This window comes from Crocuta crocuta, unplaced genomic scaffold, assembly GCF_008692635.1.
Source record: "Crocuta crocuta isolate KB4526 unplaced genomic scaffold, BGI_CrCroc_1.0 scaffold107, whole genome shotgun sequence".
Taxonomy (NCBI): Eukaryota; Metazoa; Chordata; class Mammalia; order Carnivora; family Hyaenidae; genus Crocuta; species Crocuta crocuta.
This window is the reverse complement of record NW_027531877.1, coordinates 1,255,317-1,274,574: the sequence shown is the minus strand read 5'-3', so window position 1 is coordinate 1,274,574 and position 19,258 is coordinate 1,255,317. Positions and strand designations below refer to the sequence as shown.

Genomic DNA, 19,258 nt, shown 5'->3' with positions numbered 1-19,258 from the left:
GTAGTGAAGCTAGAATTGCATCAGGGGCTGGAAGACTCCTGTACACTGCCTCCTAGAATTACTTCTCAGAACAACGCCCCAGATTAGACACATAGAAGGTGCTCAGCAAATAGTTCTCCACTGACATCAAGCCTCATTTATAGCTGTGTACACTTTTGGGATCCTGAGCCTAAGGGTGTGGTTGGTGCCTCTGGGTAGCTGCTGTTTCACCCGTTATTCCATGTGACTCACTGGCACCTGTCACTCAAGCAGCCTTCACTCTGTCACTTTGCTAACTCCAGGCATGCAGAGCAAAGACCGACAGGTCCTAGAAACTGGCTGAGCCACTAATGAACTGTCTAATCCAGAAAGCCCTTCTCAGCGACCAGGCAATCCAATTCAAACTGCGTGTTTGACTGAAATAGTTCACTAGGTCAGACTTCTTGGCATATAAAGAGCTTCCCACCCAGTCTCTTGTGTTCTGTTCTCTTTCTTCCTCAAAATTGAACGGGGTGGAGACTGGTTTAGACAAGGGCTAGAATTGAAGAATCAGAAGGGTGTGTATACATTTTACAACGCATGAGCTTTCATACATATAATTAGCTTAGGAGAATAAGGCAAGTATAGATCTTAAGGAGAATGAGGGAGATTTAATTGTTTTTTAAATGTTCATGATTGTACAGGTCTGCTACACCCAGTTTGACTAAAAACCAAAAGTGTATGTGGTGTGTGTGTGAGAGAGAGAACAATATTAGAGAACATAAAACTAGTGATCAGCTAATAACTGTTAACAAATATTCTAGAAAACCGTACTTTAAAAAACCATCTATTGTGTGTTAAAGATGGGGCTGCAGGCCAGGAATAGCCAGGTGAAAAAATCAATTATGATCCCTGCTCTGGTGAACCTGATAGTCTGATAGACAGACATGATCAACACTAAACAAATGTGAGGTATTCTGATAGATGCTTTAGAAGGAAAGAATAGGGTGGTACAGAGCAGTGGAGGGTGACTAGAACAAAAGTGGTCTGAAAAGGTCTGTCTCAGGATGTGCTGATCAAGCTGCAATTTAAAAAAATTAATAGATTGCAGGGGCACCTGGGTGGCTCAGTCTAGTTGAGCATCTGACTCTTGATTTCACCTCAGGTCATGATCCCAGAGTCGTGGGATCGAGCTCTTCATCAGGCTCTGTGCTGAGCGTGGAGCCTGCTTAAGACTGTCTCTCTCCCTCTGCCCCTCTCCCCCATTCATGCTGTCTCTCTATGTCAAAAAAATTTTTTTAATTAAAAAATTAAAAACAATTCATAGATGTTAGCCAAGAAAAAGGGAGGAGGGCGAGTAGTTTAGGCAGAGACAGCAGCATGTTTATAGACCCCAGAGTGGGAAGATGCATGGCATTTACGAGGTCCTGAAGGCCAGGTAGTGGGGCTAGAACATAGTGGGATAGCGGGTCAGGGAAATGATTTAATGCGAGGTTCGAATGGTAGGAAAAGGCCAGTTCCCAATATTTCCTTAGTGATAAATTACCAAAAGGTGGTATTCTCCAAAGGTTTCCTTCAAATGGCTTCTGGTGCAGTTGACTGTTGATTTAATTTCAGTTGAAGAAGCAAGCAGTGTATCTGAGATTGTGACCAGTGTTAAGTCTATATCTTGAGTGTTTTATCGTTGTATTTCTTCTATGACCTGATAAAATATTGACATTTAATTTCTTCCCATGGACTTGGCAGGAAATAATCAATGCATCACAATCCAGGTTAAGAACCAGCTATAATGTGTGTTGGATAGAAAGAAATTTTGCTACTGCAGTTAATCGTTACTGGCTTTTTCAAGCCCTAAGCTTTTCGATACTCTCCAAAGGCAGTAACTTAGATTGTTGGAATCAGTATTTGAAATGTCCCCAAAAGTAGAGTACTTAAAAGACATGGTAATAGGCTCCTATTTCCACTCCTCTCCCATCTGCTGTGCTTGGAGGAAGTACTTCTGAAAAAGGGCTTGGCACTTGATTTCTCAAGCACTGGTTTTATTTCAAAGATGTCCCAGGTCAGGAACCTATGGTACTCAACCATTTAAAAAATAATAGTAAGTTGGAGGCAAAAATGGAGCATGTGTGAGTCTCATTTTAGAGGAGAACTGTGATATGCATTATACAGGCTCACAATCAGTTGTCCCCATGAGAATATGAAATCTCCAAGTGTGTACTATTTATATCACCTATGCTGAGATCTTAGATACTGATAAAGATTCTCTCTCTTAAAAAAAGAACTATGAGTCTGTCTTTAGGGAACTTATCATCTAGTTAAAGATACATCTCTCTCTCTCTCTCTCTCTGTGTCTCTCTCTCCGTCTCTCTCTCTCTGTCTCTCTCTCTCACACACACACACACACACACACACGGACACACACACACAGAGTATACTCAAGCATTCTCTTAACATTTGTACCATAATCCAATATGAGTCATTCCCAATACAAAAATGCTAACTTAAGCATCTTGAAGTTTTATGTGGAATTTATGAGTAGAGCCAAAGATGAGTAAAATAGGAACTCGGCCATTAATGAAATATTTTTCAGTGAGGAAAATAGAGAAAGTCATTCTCAGTTATATAGCTACATAAGTGAGAAGAGCTACATAAGTAGCATGGGGACAGTCCAAAGAGTTGTGGCATTGTGAAAAAGGATTGTGTTCCCACCAGGGCAGCTCATGCAGGGCTTCATGGAGAAAGGGGCCCTTGAGTTGGCCTTGAAGGACTTGTGTGTTCATTGTTTCATTCAGCCAGAGACTAAGTATTTTGTGCAAACCTCCTAAGGGCCTGTCCCTAGGCTGGGTCCCTAGACTAAAATAGTGAGTAAGGTCTTGGTCTCAAGGGACATACATGTCAGCAGGCACAAGTAATGGAAAGAATGTCTTAGGAAAAATGAAATTGCTTCACAGTTGGTCAGTACAGACTGCATTTGCTTACAGCCTACGAATTGAATTTTGCTAATGTGCCAGGTGGGTGACAAGGAGTACCAAAAATGATGGAAAAGTTAAGGCTGAACCCAGAAGATCCACTCTGTCCTGTTAAAAAAAAAAAAAAAAAAAAAAAACAGCTCTGAGGGAAAGATGAAGAAAGGACTAGGAAAAAATAAATGACAGACAAAAGGGAGTGGAGACAAGAAATAACAAAAGGCTGAAGGAAAAGAAGTGGGACACAAGGGGCGGGTCATGAACATAGGCTCTGGAACTACACCTGGGTACTGATCCCAGATCCCTTATTAGCTTTCCAAACGTGGACAGTTTTCTGAGCCACCGTGTCCCAGTCTGAAAAATGGAGGAAGAAACTGAAATCATTGAGTTTGAGTGACAGTTAAGGACAATATAAAACTCAACGTAGAAATCTTGACCAAAGTGGGTGTTACATAAATGAGCCTGATAATACACATTGAGGAGGAGAGTTTAGGTCAAGAGTCTAGTACTATGCCTGGCATGCAGTAGGGCCCGTTCAGTCATTTCAAAGAAAAATTGCAATACTGGTATTTTCCTGAGGCTGAATATCCTGAGGCCAGGCTAATAGCTAGTTAATTTCAGCCAGTCTTTTGCATGACAGTTGCGATCCTCTCCCTGTAGTCATGCTGTAATAAAGGAATGTTCAGCTAGAAGAGTTTTCCATTAAAGACTGACTTCCTGGCAGGGAGATCTACAAATCACTTGGAAAGTTCCTGGCACCGTCACCTGGGTCTTGCTATTTGCAAAGTGTCTATAAATCTTCCACAGGGCAAGATGAGAATGTGAGGATTTTTTTTCTTTCTCCTCTAACAGACTTGTTTCTTTCTATGCAACATTAGGAATCATGGTGAAACTTACCCAAGAAAGGCCATGAAGAGGTCAGGCTACCCATGTGGGACTGATCTTGTAGTAGATTTAGCATTTTAAAGTGTATACAGGTGAGCAGCCTTCCATCGGATAGGCAGACGGTAGGTAATGGACCCAGAGCTGCACAGTAGTAGAATGAGTCCTTTCCGTAGCCAGCTTCAGGATAACAAGGAAGGAGGGAGGGATGGAAAGAAAGAAAGAAAGAGAGAAAGGGAAGGAAAGAAGAAAAAAGGGGGGTGGGGGAAGAGTGGAGGAAGATCAGGAAGGGAAGAAAAAACAAAAAGAAAACCAAGAGGTTTGTTTTTCATTCATGGTGATCACATGAACATCTGACATGTTGATTTATGGGAGAAATACTTGCCGTACTAAATGTTTTGAGAATCCTTTTAAACCTTCTATGAAGATAGAGTTTATGCAGCATTTTTCTTCCTAACCATCCTTTGACTGCGGATGGGAATTGAACCTGGACAGATTTTATTTCACCTGTCAGTGGTGGACCAGTTACTGGCTTGTTTATTCATGCATTCATTTATCTGTTCATTCTGTTCCACCTTCTTCCTTCTTCATTGCTCATCTTTTCCTGGCTGTTCATCTTTCTCATCAGCAAATACACATGTTGTTGTTTCTCTGATACAAAAACGCTCTGTTGACCTGACTTCCCATACCATCTTCTGCCTCACGTCTTTGCTATGCTTCTCAGCAAAACTCCATAGTGACTTTATCCCGTTTGCTCTGAAACCCATTTGTGATTCCACCAAACCCACCCCCAGTAATCTCCAGAAACTGCAGTTGCCAAGGTCATAAGTGACCTCCATGGTTCATATCCAAAAGCCACCTGAAGGCTTTTACCTTGCCTATCAGCAGGGTTTGGCATCACTGATCGCTCTCTCCTCTGCGCTTCTCTGGCATTCGGACCCTCAGCTTTCTTGATTTTCCTGCTCTCTTACCAGCTGCTCCTTCTTCTTCTCTCTTTTCCTGATTCTTCTTCTTCTCCCAACCTTTTAGATGTTGGAGCTTCCCAAATTTCAGTCCATGGTCTTCCTCTTCTTTAATACACTCTTTCCCGGAGTTCTCCTCTGATCCTGTAGCTTTAAATATCATCTGAAATGGTAATAACTCCCAAGTTTACATCCCCAACTCACACCCCTCCTGAACTCTAAACCCTTCTTTCATTATCTGCTCAATATCTTTACTTGTAAATCCCTCATCCTTCACATGCTGGAAACTGTCGTTTTCCCCAAAAATGCCTGCATCACCCATAAACTTCCCATCTCAGTGATGACAGCTTCATCATGCCATTTGCTGAGGGCAGAAACCTTGGAATTATCCTTGAATCCTATATTTCATATACTGGAACCAGTCCGTCTGCAAACCTGTCAGGTCGACTCAGTATGTATCCAGAATCTGAATACTGCCCTCCACCTTGACTGCCAGGGCTCTGGTCTGACCACCCTCCTCTCTCATCTGAATGATCTTGATAGCCTTCCTGATGATCCTGCTTCAGCCCTCCGCAGTCTGTTCCCAGCTCTACAGCCAGGTTGGTACTTGGAACACATCAATCTATCTCACTCCTCCACCCAGTACCCTCCAGCAAACTTCCATTTCAGTTTTTCCTCACATTTTAAAAAATATTTATTTTTGAAAGAGAGACAGACAGAGAGAATGCATAAGCAGGGAAGGGGCAGAGAGAGGGAGACAGAGGATCTGAAGCTGTGCTGACAGCAGAGAGCTCAGTGCAGGGCTCAAACTCACAAACCATGAGATCATGACCTGAGCCAAAGTTGGACCCTTAACCAACTGAGCCACCCAGGTGCCCCTTCTCCCTTTAAAAAAAAAACTGTAGTAAAATGAACCTAACACAAAATCTACCATCTTAACCATCTTTAGATATGCAATTCAGTGGTTATTAAATATTCACAAAGTTGTGCCCACTGCACTTTTAGTAAAAGCCACAGTGCCTGCTGTGGTCTGCAAACACTGAATACCTCATTTTTTCCTTATTTGCACTGCTCCAGCTACACAGATCTGCTGACACGGGCTTGCTTCTCTCTTAGGGTCTTCTCACTGTCTTTTCCATGTCTGGAGCACTCTTCCTTCAGATACCCGTAGAGTGATCTCCTTCATCTCTTTCAACTCTGCTCAGTCATGCCTGTCACAATCACCTTATTTACAATCTAAGCCTCCCACCTACCTCCAGAACTCATTTTTTGGTGTTTCATTTTGTTTTGTTTTGGTTTTTTTGTTTTTTGGGTTGCATTTTGTTTTGTTCTGTTTTTGAGAGAGAGAAAGAGCACACAGGGACAGAGGGGGAGAGAGAGTATCTTAAGTAGGCTCCACAGCTCACTATAGAGCCCAACGTAGGGCTCAATCCCTATGACAGTGACAGTGACAATCCGTGACAGTGAGATGATGACCTGAGTCAAAGTCAAGAGTCAGGTGCTTAACTGACCGTGCCAGCAGGTGCCCCATGGACTCTTAATTTCTCTTTCTCAGTTATGTTTGTTTCCCAGAGTACATACATATGATGTAATTTATTATGCTCATTGATTATTATTTTTCTTCATAAGTAGAAGTTCCATAAAGACAGATATTTAATCTGCTTTATTAATTGATGTATACTTAATATGTAGAGTAGTATTTGACATATAATATATGTGGTCATTGAATATTTTTTGAGTGCATCAATGAACCATGAATAAATCTATCAACATTTAGTATTTCCTGCTTTTTCTACCTTTAATAGTTGATATCTAAGCTGCCAAGTGAACATGAAATCAAATATAATGGATTTTTTTAAATATCCAATTTTCAGTGGTTATTAAAAAACAGTAAGGATGTACTCTAGTGCCTTTGCCTTATGAATATTTAATAAAATTTGGGTCATGCTGGTGATGGAAATCAACACTCATTTATTTATGCTATCTTTTACTGTTTACCTACTGTGTGTGATATATTATATAAAGTGTTTTAAAATAGGGATGTATCCAAAAGAGAGTAATATTTTTTTTAATATTTTATTTTTAAGTAGTCTCTACACCCACCATGGATCTCCAGCTTACAACCGTGAGATCAAGAGTGGCATGCTCCACTGACTGAGCCAGCCAGGTGCCCCAAGAGTCATGTATTTTTATAATCTTAAAAACAGCTCATCTCCTAGCCAGAGAGAAGGGAGGACTGGAGGAAGGGAAGGGAAGAGGTGAGAGAGGAAAAGAGACAGAGAAATACTGATTCATCGAATTATAAATGAAATATTTCTTTCTAATACTTTCCATTTTCTTTGCTAAAACCATTATTCCATAATACCTTGTAAGTTGTTAACAGCATCTTTATTGTGTTTGACATAGAACCTTCATATTTTAGGGAGAAAAATCCAAAAATTGCCCTACTACATTCTTCATTCCTTAGGCCCGTCTAGAATTTAGCACACAGACAATTGTATTTATTGTTCAGTTTGCTCTTTAGAGCAACTATAGGAGATTTCTTGAATGCAGGCATATGGATGACATGTGAGTTAACCTTAAGTTTCCGTAGTGATTTCCTTTTGCCTTCTAGGCCAGAACTAGGGTTCTCACTCTCTGGCCCAAAGACTTCTACTATAGGGTGTTTGAACAATCTCTTCTCTAACAACTTTTTTTACTGTATTCCTGTTTACCACTGCTTCCCAGTCTTCTAGATTAAACGCTACTTGAAGGTAAAGACCAGATGTGTTGTGTTTATAGCATATCCCTGGCATCTCTGGCTTGCACATAGTAAGTGGTCAGTAAATAGATTCCTGGCATTTCAGATCTATTTGCTCCAAATCTGCTTTGGGTTCTGTGATTGCTGCCTCCATGCCCTCTCCTGGCACTCTCTCTTCCCCAACCCATTGGCTCTTTTCTCTTCTTATGATTCATAGGACCCTCAAATCCCTGCCAATATGACAAAAGCTTTTAGCATAAAACCTGTTCTTTACTGATAAATACATGTGGCTGTAAAGTCATAAAATACTTATTCCAAAATAAGAACATGCCCTTGTCTCACACCCCTTAAAATATGTTTCTAACATTCATCCAGCATATACACTTTGTTCCAGGTTAGTCTCTACGTGATGGTCCACTTCGGTGTCGATTCTCTTTAGGTCTCTTTCAGTGACCAATTAAAGAAAAAATTAAGATGTATCTATTATCTATTAAGACACTAAGCTTGGTACTGAAGGTTCATTGATGAGGAAGTTCCTTATGGAATTTTCAATTCAGAGACTAAGAAAGGCATTTAAAATGCTTCCATTACCATTGTAATTGCTAACAGTAAGTGATGAGGACTCTCTTGAAGGAGAAGAATGGGGGCCAGTTCAGCTGCATAGTAAATGGAGGCTGCTTGGGTTGGGAGAAGTCATACAAGGTTTCCCTAAATAAATGATATTAAAACCAACACACAAACCTGGCAAGTTAAGTTCCCACAAGGCAGCTGCTCTATCTTTCTGACATCAGAGCCTCTGGCAGAGCAAAATTTTTAACCGAAGACCTGTCGGACAGACTCCACATTATGTGTGTTTGGGTGACGCAATGCCTGCCCCCAGATACGATGAGCTTTCTCATTTTGGACCCAGAGTCCCACTGACTCTGGGGTCCATGCTAGATGACCCATGTTGTGTAGATAATAGACCTGAATGATTGACAGAGTTTGCATTGCCTGAGCAGTTAATTACTACTCCTCTGCTTTCTGAAAGAGGGGGTGACAGATGGTAGATACCTTGACAGCAGATCCCACTATAAACCATGCAGGCTTGTAGACAAGTCTGGACTGCTACCAATTTCCTGCTAGATGTTTCTATATTTAGAGGACTTAGAATTTTTAAAACCACTTTGTCCTTTGGGCAAGTTTGGTCCCAACTCCAAGAACATTCTTTCTTCTCTGCTTCTGTGTGGTAGGAACTTGTTTCAACCCACCTGGCCTGGGCTATCTCAGACCTGGCTAGTGCTGGGGATTTGGTCAGTATTGAAAGCTGTGTGCATTTTAATGGAAACAGCATGGCGTTCATTACTCACCTGCTTCCCACCATCTGGATTTTCACAGCTCAGCAGGCATGGTGGGCTCCCTAGACTTCATGGGAGAGCTTGACTTCTAAGGAGAGCATGGCTCAGTCCCTTTGAAGTCATCATTTTATGATGGACACCATGATAAATTGGGGGCGGGGGGCTGCTTCTATCCCAATAACCTGCTTTCATATTTGAATGGTTGAAGAGTAATGTTCCATTTCCACACAGGGGAAGGGGGGAAAACAAGCCACCTCAACACTGGGAACTAAGTAATTATGAAGGAAATTGGTTATGTGATAAAGTGAAATAAAAAGTGTGTGAGAGAGTTTATGCATACAGGTTGCAAAACAAAGAACCACTTTTTTCCAACTTAATTTGTGTTAATAATCCAGCCCTGTGCATGGTGCTGTGAGGAGAACAAAGATGCAAAGACTTGTCTGTTAGTAAGTGTTGAGTTGTAAATAACAGAAAATCTTTCTAACAGTTGCTTAAACCACTTGGGTCTGCTGTGTAACACATTCAAACTTTGGCTTTTCCTGAGGTAGGTTTTTGCAGCTCAGGGTTGTCACCAAGGACATTGTCCCTTTCTTCCATCTGTCATATTCAGCCTCTTGGCTTGTCACCTCATGGTCCTATAATGGCTGCCAGAGCTTCACATATCATAACCACATAAATTCACATACAAAGGCAGTAGTATATAAGGAGTATGTCAGCATAGCCAGAAGGCCACTCCTCACTTGTTTCTCTCCTTTTATTCAGGAAGGAAAACTTCTCCCCAGAATCTCTGCCTCCTTGCTCCCCATCAGACTTTCCTGCATGCCTGGTAGGCCATATTTTAGTCACATGCCCACCCCTAGATACAAGGGAGGCTGGGAAGGATTTTACAGCCTCTATGCCAGGAGGCAGGCAAGGAAGGAAAGGACTAGGTAGGAGTAGCTAACCAAGAATATCTGCCACCACACATCACCTACCCTTCATGAGGCTGGTCTGCATGGGCAGGCTGACATTTAAACAACACCCATTTTCCAGCGCTATGTCTGCATTTACAACAGAAGCAGCAGTTATGATAAGATCTTGGGAATTGAGACTATCGGACCCTTCTACCTGCTTTCTTTCATATAGGAGAAATACCAGCACCAGATTGAAGTTAAAACCAATGTGCACAGAATTAATCATATCCAAATGAAAAGGATTCAGTATCTAAATAGCAGACACTGGTTGGCAACAAAGGAATCCATTCTGGATCAGTTAGAAACTGTCTCTGATACACAGAAGATCAGGACAGCAAGAATGTGACATGTGTAATGACTGTTCCCATACCAATGCCATCATAGCCAGGTGATCTCAACACCCTCTAACCAAGCCCAGCTATGACCTCAGAATCCTTCTCACTAGGCAGCTCTTGCCAATAAACAAAACTGGTGAGTAAAGTTAGATTCAGTTGTTATCACTGCTCAGAATTTTATATTTACTACTACTACCTTTTTTTTAATGTTTTTTATTTATTTCTGAGAGAGACAGACAGCGTGAGCAGGGGAGGGTCAGAGAGAGAAGGAGACACAGAATTGAAACAGGCTCCAGGCTCTGAGCTAGCTGTCAGCACAGAGCCCGACGCGGGGCTCGAACCCACGAACTGTGAGATCATGACCTGAGCCGAAGTCAGATGCTTAACTGACTGAGCCACCCAGGCATCCCCTATTTACTATTACTTCTATCTCTAGAACTGAGCTACAAGAATATAAGAAGTAGTACCAAGTTAAGAAGCTAAGGCTACTACTGAGCTAAGAACCCAAGCATAGTCCCATTTCATTGCAGAGGAAGCTTTGAGTCCAAGGGCAGAAAACGTCATGCATAAACCTAGTTTGTGATACAGGCTAACAAAGGCATATTGATGAATTTAGTTTCCCTCCACTCTAAAGACAATAAATAGTGATATTATCTAAACAGTGAGATTGAAACATAAAATCTTTGACTCTCATTAGTGAGAACTGATCATTGGCTCCCAGTTGAGCCATACCTTTAGAGACCAGTAGTTATTAAGCCTCTGTATTTGTATAACATGTTTAACACTTGGAGGGTCTTAAATACTCCTCGGTTTACTTTATTCCCATGATTTTATTCTTTTTTAGAAAAAATTTTTCACTGCAAAGGGGCAACATGAAGGAACTGGTGGGGCAGGATAGCACTGTTTTATATCATGGTGGTGGTAATGGATACACATCTAAGTGCATTGACCCAAACCCATAAAACTATAAGGCACAAAAAGTGAATTTTACTATATGTGAATTTAAAAAGAAGTCTTCTCAATGAGAAGGAATGAAATCATGCCATTTGAAGCAACATGGATGGGATTGGAGGGTATTATGCTAAGTGAACTAAATCAGTCAGAGAAAGACAAGCTATCATAGGTTTTCACTCATAGGTGGATCTTGAGAAACTTAACAAAAGACCATGTGGGAAGGGAAGGGGAAAAAATAGGTACAACCAGAGAGGNGAGAAGACAAAGTGAGGGAGGAGGTGGGGGGGGGTTGTGGCAAGGGGAAAATGGGTGATGGGCACTGAGGAGGGCACTTGTTGGGATAACCACTGGGTATTGTATGGAAGCAATGAACCATGGGAATCTACCCCAAAGACCAAGAGCACACTTTACGCACTGTATGTTCGCCAGTTTGACAATAAATTATATTTAAAAAATGAAAAAAAATAACTTTAGAAAATACAAATTAATAAAAAAAGAAATCTTTTAAAAAGTCTACAGAATCACTGAGATAAAAGCTAAAGTCTTGTATTTGGTTTGAAAACCAATTAAAATTGTGTACATGTCAAAGATTGTTCAAGTGTTTATGGTCATAAAAAATCAGAAGATCCTGAAAAATCAGAAAAAGACTATAAGAAAATAAATCATTCACACCCTACACTAAAACATCATTTTGGACTCTCTCTGACAGACTTTGCCTTTGACTATTAGTGTGTGTGTGTATTTATAAGAGTTAGCAGTTATTTTTCAGGGAGTCAGATTGTAAGGGAAATTTCATTTCATATTTTAAGCATCATCGTGGTATATTACTGGAAGTTTTAACGAGTGTATATTGCTTTACCAGTTAAAAAATATTTTAAAATGAAAATACTTTTTAAAAATTACAATCATTGTACACATACTGTCTTATTGCCTGGTGGTTGTTGTTGTTTTAATTTTACAATATATTAAACTTTTTCAAGAAGCAGGCCATTTTGACACAATCCCAGTAGCAGTACTTGGGCATATTTTGTTTGGCCATAACTAGATATCATTTTATCCCCCGATTTTGATGGAAAATATGCTCCAACACACTATTTCATTTATCAAAACTTACCAGAGAAAACCTTATCTGAGAAAATGGAGGCTGACTTTAGTCTGTGAACCAAAACCCAAGAAGGAGGCCACAGTGTTATATAGACAGAGGGACTAATTTTAATTCCCATCGGGAGCCTAAGAATCCCCTATTTATTTAATGAGCCACACAGTCATTGCCAACCTAGGTGCAATCCCCTATGCAGTGATGACAAAGGGTATACATGCGGTCCCCTGTTCCCCCACCATGCAACGCAGGACCCACTGGCAATTAATTACTGCACTTCAGCCTGGAACTGACCTCCCAAATCCTTCCCAACACAAACTTTCCCACAACCACCTGTATTTCACCACTCTCCTCCACTGCAGCACCTGTTCTCCATCCTCTTTGACAATGTCCTCATCCTAGCTGAAGAGCAGACAACTCTGCCTAGAGCTGAGCTTATCATCCGGAAGAAAGCCAAGTATTGACTGGGCAGAACTAGCCACCTGATATAAGTAGAGTAAATGACTTTATAGCATTATCTCCCAAATGTTTCTTAGATGAAAGATAAAACATTTAATGGGCTCTGAAGGCTAAATTGCATTACCCTCTCATTTGAATCCCTATGATTGATGTAGAGAGCCCAGTGCTAGTGACCTGGTCATTAAGACCTTGTCCCACTAGAGGATTTGGGTTTAGGTCCTCTCCAGGTCTAAACTGAGCCATCATTTTATCTAAACAGTCACCCTGCTCTTTGAATTGTGCATCGCCTAATCATTGTGCCCAGCCCAGGCACAATGTTGTGTAGACGCCAGCCCAGCATGGTACTGTGAGAGACTAGGGTAGGCACTAGGGTTTCCCTCCATTTTTTCAGCCTAATCACAGGCATAAAATGGCCATGTCAATTTCTATTATTCAAGTAAATGGAGACTGTATGTATGAATCTACTAGTCTAGAACCTTTGTAAGATGCAAAGATTGATTTTAAAAAAGAAAAACTCTGTCTTAGCAGTGCCTATTGAACTAGAAATGGGGTTACGAGGCCACCATCTTGTGGAAATTAAGTCAGCACAAATAAATGTGGAACAGGGCAAACATCATACCTCTCAGGGTTTCCTTTAAAAAAATCATGTTAACTACATTTGACCTCCATAACTGTTTTTGGCCTCTGTCTTTTGTTTTTAGTCAAAAACATTCACTTTATCCACATCTCTGTAGGATAGAGGGGAAGTGGTCAAGTTTAAAGCTTTCTTTTAATGGTGTGATTCAGCTTGACATTTGAAAGAATGAGTTGTCATATACACCTGTCGTTTAAAGGATGAAAGTCATGTTGAATTGATGAATTTATTTCTTTTGACCATAATTTCGGATGAAGTTATTGTCCCAAGTTTGTTAGCTTATTGTTATGCTCAGAAGAGTTATTTTGTTTTGAGCACCGTGCGTGCTAATATATCAAGAAATTTCTCCTCTACCAAGAGCCTGTTGCAAACAAGAGTATTTGTATCAGAAGTTTCAGTGTCTTGAAATTGGAATATGGGGTGATTCATGAGGTTTGCATCATTTATTAAACAGTCATAGGTGAAGATATGCAAAGATGGATGAGGCGGTAAAGTATTCTGGTTACATCTGCTGGCTTAGCAGTGATAAATGAGTCAGGAAACATGAAAGTTCAAAACAGATATTAACCTGAGCTGCAAGTGGCCTGTGCTCTGAAGGGAGATAGACAATGGCTAGATATAAACAACCTAATATACAGATCAGCTACCTGGCAGGATTAAAATAAAGCTAAGGATTTGGCAAGAGAATTGAAGAATTTCCAAATCCTGCCATTTCAATCACCCTTTCTCTTGTGAGGTACTCAAGGGAGGCACAGCACAAATAATTATAACATTTGGAAAACAAATAGGACATTTTTTAAGTCGGGGCCATGTCTGGATCCCACATAATACAGAGTTGTAGTAACAGTGCGTTGGATCATCTGGCTCAGATGTGAGCTTGAGTCTGCCTTGTTTTGACCCGTGTACCTCCAAACGGGAGAGTGAATTTTTCACTCCCCTTTTCACAGGGATTCTGGGTGAAAAGACAGATGTGTATATCATCCCTGGGAGGGTGAATTTTGTTTCCTATGGAGTAACATTTTCTTGGAAACTGAGCCAGAGGCTGACCTTAGAAAAGGCACTTAACTCTTCCTTCTGATATCCAACTTCACTAAAAGGGAAGGGCCATCTTACAAGACAAGAACTTACAAGTTCTCAGGGTACTGTCTAGAGCAGTGGAGTCCCTATCAACCTTGCTGCTGAGAGCAAGAGTTTAGACTGAAGTTAAGCCACTTGTTGGCCCCAAAGACACAATTGTGACTCTGGTAACCTGTAGGCCTGGCCTCCCCACCACTCTTTTCTTCTGGGAGGTGTTTATGTCTAAAATAGTTTGAGAGCTTTGCCTCAGACTAAGGTACGTGACACAAGTCTCAAATGAGAAACAACACCCATGTCGGCTTTAGATTCTGCACAAGTCAGGAAACATTGTGAGTGACCACCTTGCTGACCACTCACTGAAAAGCCAGAAACAGTAGCTAGTGTTAAAAGTGCATCCTAGTGCTCACCTGGTTTTCCCAATTCATTCTGAGCCAACTGCCAACACCAAGCAGCCTTCTTCTCTCCTCTTTATGTGGTAGTGCTTTGCTAAGATTCATAAACCATGACAAAGGAAAGTGGTCCGATAATTCACTCAAGGTGCTCACTGGGCTTTCTTACTTCTTAGTGGCCCTGGTTACAGAACTCGGCTGCTAAAGTTACATCTGGATCTCAGTAACCACACAGCTTATTTTGTGTTTCCTTAAGGATAGTCATTTGGAGGAGTCTTCCTGAGTGAATAGACTAAGATTTCTAGTTGAGATCATCAGTAAGGAATGGGGTGGCCTTTTCTGAAGACTCTATAGATCAAAAGTCATGAACTGGTGACTCAACAAAACATACTCCGCCCACAGACAAGATGGTTTTGTTAATGTCATGGCTTTGAAAAATAGAAGTTGACAATATATATAATTTGAGAGACTTGCATAAAATCTAGAATTCTAGCTTCTTACAAAAACATCAGAATATCTAGCAACACATGTTGATATTCAGGTCTGCTATTGGCTTAAGCTCAGTAGCCACTTACCCTTAAGAAGGGACCCAAGCTTTCTACTTCACCTCATATAGTTCATTCCATGAACTCCTGGCTCTGCAGGGCTTTGAATTTGCTACCCTTGGAGTCACTCATTTACAAGGCCAAAACAGGAAGTCATGATTTGTTCTTTCAAAGGTCCCCTGCTTTCAAGTGAGGGTGGTTTGGGTTTATCCTTTTTACTCCTGCACCAAGAATGGCCATGAGATGCATGTTCATCTATAGAAAGGGACAGTTACATGCAAAGTGGAGAATTTTACACTACTTACCTGAATAAATCAGGCATACAAAGAAAATCCTGAAATGATGATATTAAAGGGAGATTGGAGATTTGAATTATTCGGGGGTAATTGCCTTAGTTTTCCACCTCACTGTTTCTCCTTTGCTTTCCTCGCATGGACATAATCTTCAGAATGTGCCTCTGTCAAAGGCCATCATCATAATTCCCCTACCTCTCTCTCTCTCTTTTTTTTTAAACTCATTTGCACTCCCGGTAGCAATTGTTGGAGCCGGGCAGGGGAATAATTGCAGAGGAATTAACCTCTGACATTTTTCTAAAAATAGCCCTAATAAATCCAATCATAGGTAATTTACCTGTCCGTGTTCCTCAGGGGTAACCAGGGTTGAAGAAAGACCTGGCAGGCTGGCATTCCTCCAGCAATTATCTGTGATCGGAGTTCCCCGCGCCTGTGTATTTTCTTCGTTTGGAAATACGGAGTACAAATTGCCCTCTGCCCTCTGACCTCATGACCCAGTTTCTCAGCACCTTGCTGCTAGGATTGGAATAAGGCCGTGCTCTTCCAGAAGGGTGTGTGGGGTTCACCAGGAAGGAGGAGCGTGGGGCAAACTGGAGGATTTGTGGGGTCCCTCCTGACTTCCTGACTCCTGGTGTCCGGGTGGTGTCTTCGTGCTCCCTGCTTCCTTCATTTTCCATGTCTGAGCTTCAGTGAAGTTCAGCCCGCGTATGAGTAGCCACAACTCCTGTTTGGGGAGGTTTCTCCTTCTGGAAGCAAGATGAATGCAAAAGGGCCCCGGTGGGTAAAAGGTGTGTGGTTGGTAAAAATTGTCCAAAAAAAAAAAAAGCCATTTCCAGGAGCCATTACAGACACGCATTTCCTCTTGCCCCAGACAACAGGGTCTGCTTCTGCTTTTCCCCTTTGTTCTCCCCAGATGTTCCAGAAGGGCCCACTGCAGTGGTCTCCTAGAAAATGTACTTTCCCAAATGCCACTTTTAGTGATACTTAAAATACAGAACATAAAATCCTTGTAAATTCCACTGCAGAGACAAAGCCCCGAGCCCTTAAATGCACAGAAAAGTATATCTATTATCTATCGTTTCAAAGTAAGTGTGCAGTTACTTTAATTGCCTTTGTCTTCTCCTTTTCAGCTGACATTATCTCTACGGTAGAATTCAACCACACGGGAGAATTACTAGCGACAGGGGACAAGGGGGGTCGGGTTGTAATATTTCAACGAGAGCAGGAGGTAAGTGGCAGTGAATGCAAAATGCCCATTTTCTTCTCTTTTTAAAGGAGGCCTCCTACTGTTCCTTAATCCTCATGTGTCGCCCTTAACCTTGCTGCTTTGCTAGCAAACTAAAAACTGCCAAAAAGTCATTAACATCAACAGTTCCACATTCAGGCTCATAAAAGCACCTGATAACGGAGCCTTTTCTGGGCATGGCCTAGTCTTTCCAAACCTGGGTGTTGCGCATTCAGAACGACCTCACTTCCCATTTGACCTGCAAAATTCCATGGGTTCTTGTTGAGCAGAGAACTCCTTTTTGAGTGGGATTTATCCCCCAGCCATTGAAATTAAGTCTCCTAATTTCAGGTGCCCCTGACCAAAAGGGAGAAGGGGGAAAAAAAATCCAGCTCTTTGCCAGTAGATGTGAAAAGGACACGTTGGGTCAGGAGAGAAGAGAGTGACAGCTCACTCTACCGAAGGGAGTGATATCCCACAAAATGACATCTGAGCAATGCAGGTGGCATATGTTTTACTATAGGTGGCGCAGAGGTCCCTGGAGCTCAGCGCTGCGTGCATTCCGAGCAGGAACTCGAACTTGCAGCGAATTGAATCTCAAAAAACCCATTTCCTCCTGATACTGGGGCTCCAGGAGGAATTGTTTCTCTTTTTCATATAAATTGAGTTTTTTGGTGTCTGTGTCTGTTTTGCCAGAATGAAATGATGTCCCAATCTGATTTCCTGGGCCTCCCCTGGCATGGTCCTGGAGCTTCTAGCCAGCGGCGGGTGTGAGTTCTAGGACCTCTCCCATCTGTTGCCGCCTGCCTCAGAGATTCAGCAGCTCAGAGCCGGGAAAGGCCCAGTGCAGGAGGAAGGTTTCACAAGAGACTTCCCTAGCAATTTAAAGCCTGCTCTGTGCCTCAAAGCCATTTACATTCCACCTCCCCTCAAAAAAAAAAAAAAAAAAAAAAAAGGAAAGCCTCATTTAGAGGTGATATATTTGGTAATTGCACATTATTTGCAATTAATTTCTATAAGGGCATCCTAATCCCTCGGGGTTCTCTATAAATTCAAGTGTTCAGCATTAAATCAGGCACCCGGCCTATTCCATTGGCCCTGGAAACACGAAAATGTGGTTGGCAAGTGGGAACTAATAGCTCTTCGTGACCTGGAATTTTTCCTGCTTTTCCAGAGCTGCCTGGTGCTAATTGGTCTGGCACATGATACACACACTTGACAGTCTGATTTGGATGGTAGCAAATCAACACTCTTATAAATTTATTGTTAAGGTGGACTGGCTGTCTCTGTAGTAAGCAGGATATCAGCATTTAAAGTCCGTTTAAAACTGATTTTCAGACCTTCTTCAATTAAAAAAAGAATCCAATTAGGTTCATAGTGATGATAAAGAACCACCAGAGCAGCCGTTTAGCATAAATTACCCAGGGCAGGATGTTGCCAGGAATACATTCACCGTGATTTCCGTTAGCTATTTGCAGGTTTCACCTATTTTAATGGACTGAAATAGTTGCGAAGCCTGATTCATCTGTAGAATGAAGGGGGACATTTTCCAAAGGAGGGTGGTTTTGTTCAGTCAAAAATAAATGTCAAGGAGAGAAACACACAGTTGAGTTTCTAGTTTTGTGGAGGGCTTCAGGTTGGAACAAATGCGAAGCCTGAGAAACAAAGCCACAGCCACGTGACAGTATATCGGGGTCAGGCCTGCCCCCACTGCCCCGCCCACCGACTTCTGTGCGTGACTTCTCAAGAGGCACGCTCCCAGCGAATTTGCTCATAGGAACCTCAGTGCCCTCACAAATACATAGAACATGGCATCAGCACCATCACCCACCAACTTGAGCAAATAGAGATTTTGGTCTGAATGGTCAGTATCCACCCAGAAATACAATTTTTTCATGGAGTCTTAATTTTGAGTCAAGCTTTTATGACACATGCTCAGTAAGGCCTGAACTTGAATTTGTGAGCATGGTTTGCCAAACCTGAATCTGGAAGCTCTTGGTAATAAGGTCCTAAAACCCCTGAAATAAAACCTGCCTTTTCTTTTTTCCCTTCTCTTTCTTTAACATTCTTTTTTTCCTCCTCTCTACCCTTCCTCTCCCCCTTCTGCAGATCTTCTTCTCTAAGTTTCGTTCTCGCATTCTCTACCTAGCTCTTTCTGTTTGCACTGTATCTGACCGGGGTTGGGGGAAGCTGGAGATAGAGCCTGATAATTTTCCCAGGGGTTCATGTGGCATCTCTACACTCATGTCTGTTTTGTCACTTAAATGAGAAAAAAAAAAGGGGGGGGGGGAGAGGGAAAGATCTGATGCCCAGATCTGCTGTGCATAAGCTGTGTGACCTGGAGAGGTCATTTTAATACCTCTGAACTTCTTTTGTCAATTTTCCTGCACTGCCTACTTCTCAGAGACTCTGTGAGGTTCTGATGAGATTTTAAAAGGCCAGCAAAACGT

The 19,258-nt window shown here is 41.7% G+C and overlaps 1 protein-coding gene across 10 annotated transcripts in view; it reads left to right on the top strand.

Moving 5' to 3' along the window:
• PPP2R2B (protein phosphatase 2 regulatory subunit Bbeta) overlaps positions 1-19,258 on the top strand; it is a 453,296-nt gene that overhangs the window by 327,353 nt on the left and 106,685 nt on the right. For all 10 annotated transcript variants that reach the window (XM_077772959.1, XM_077772955.1, XM_077772962.1 and 7 more), the window contains one exon: positions 16,714-16,811. In XM_077772959.1, the coding sequence (XP_077629085.1) occupies positions 16,714-16,811 (98 nt within the window). The remainder of the gene's footprint in view (positions 1-16,713; positions 16,812-19,258) is intronic.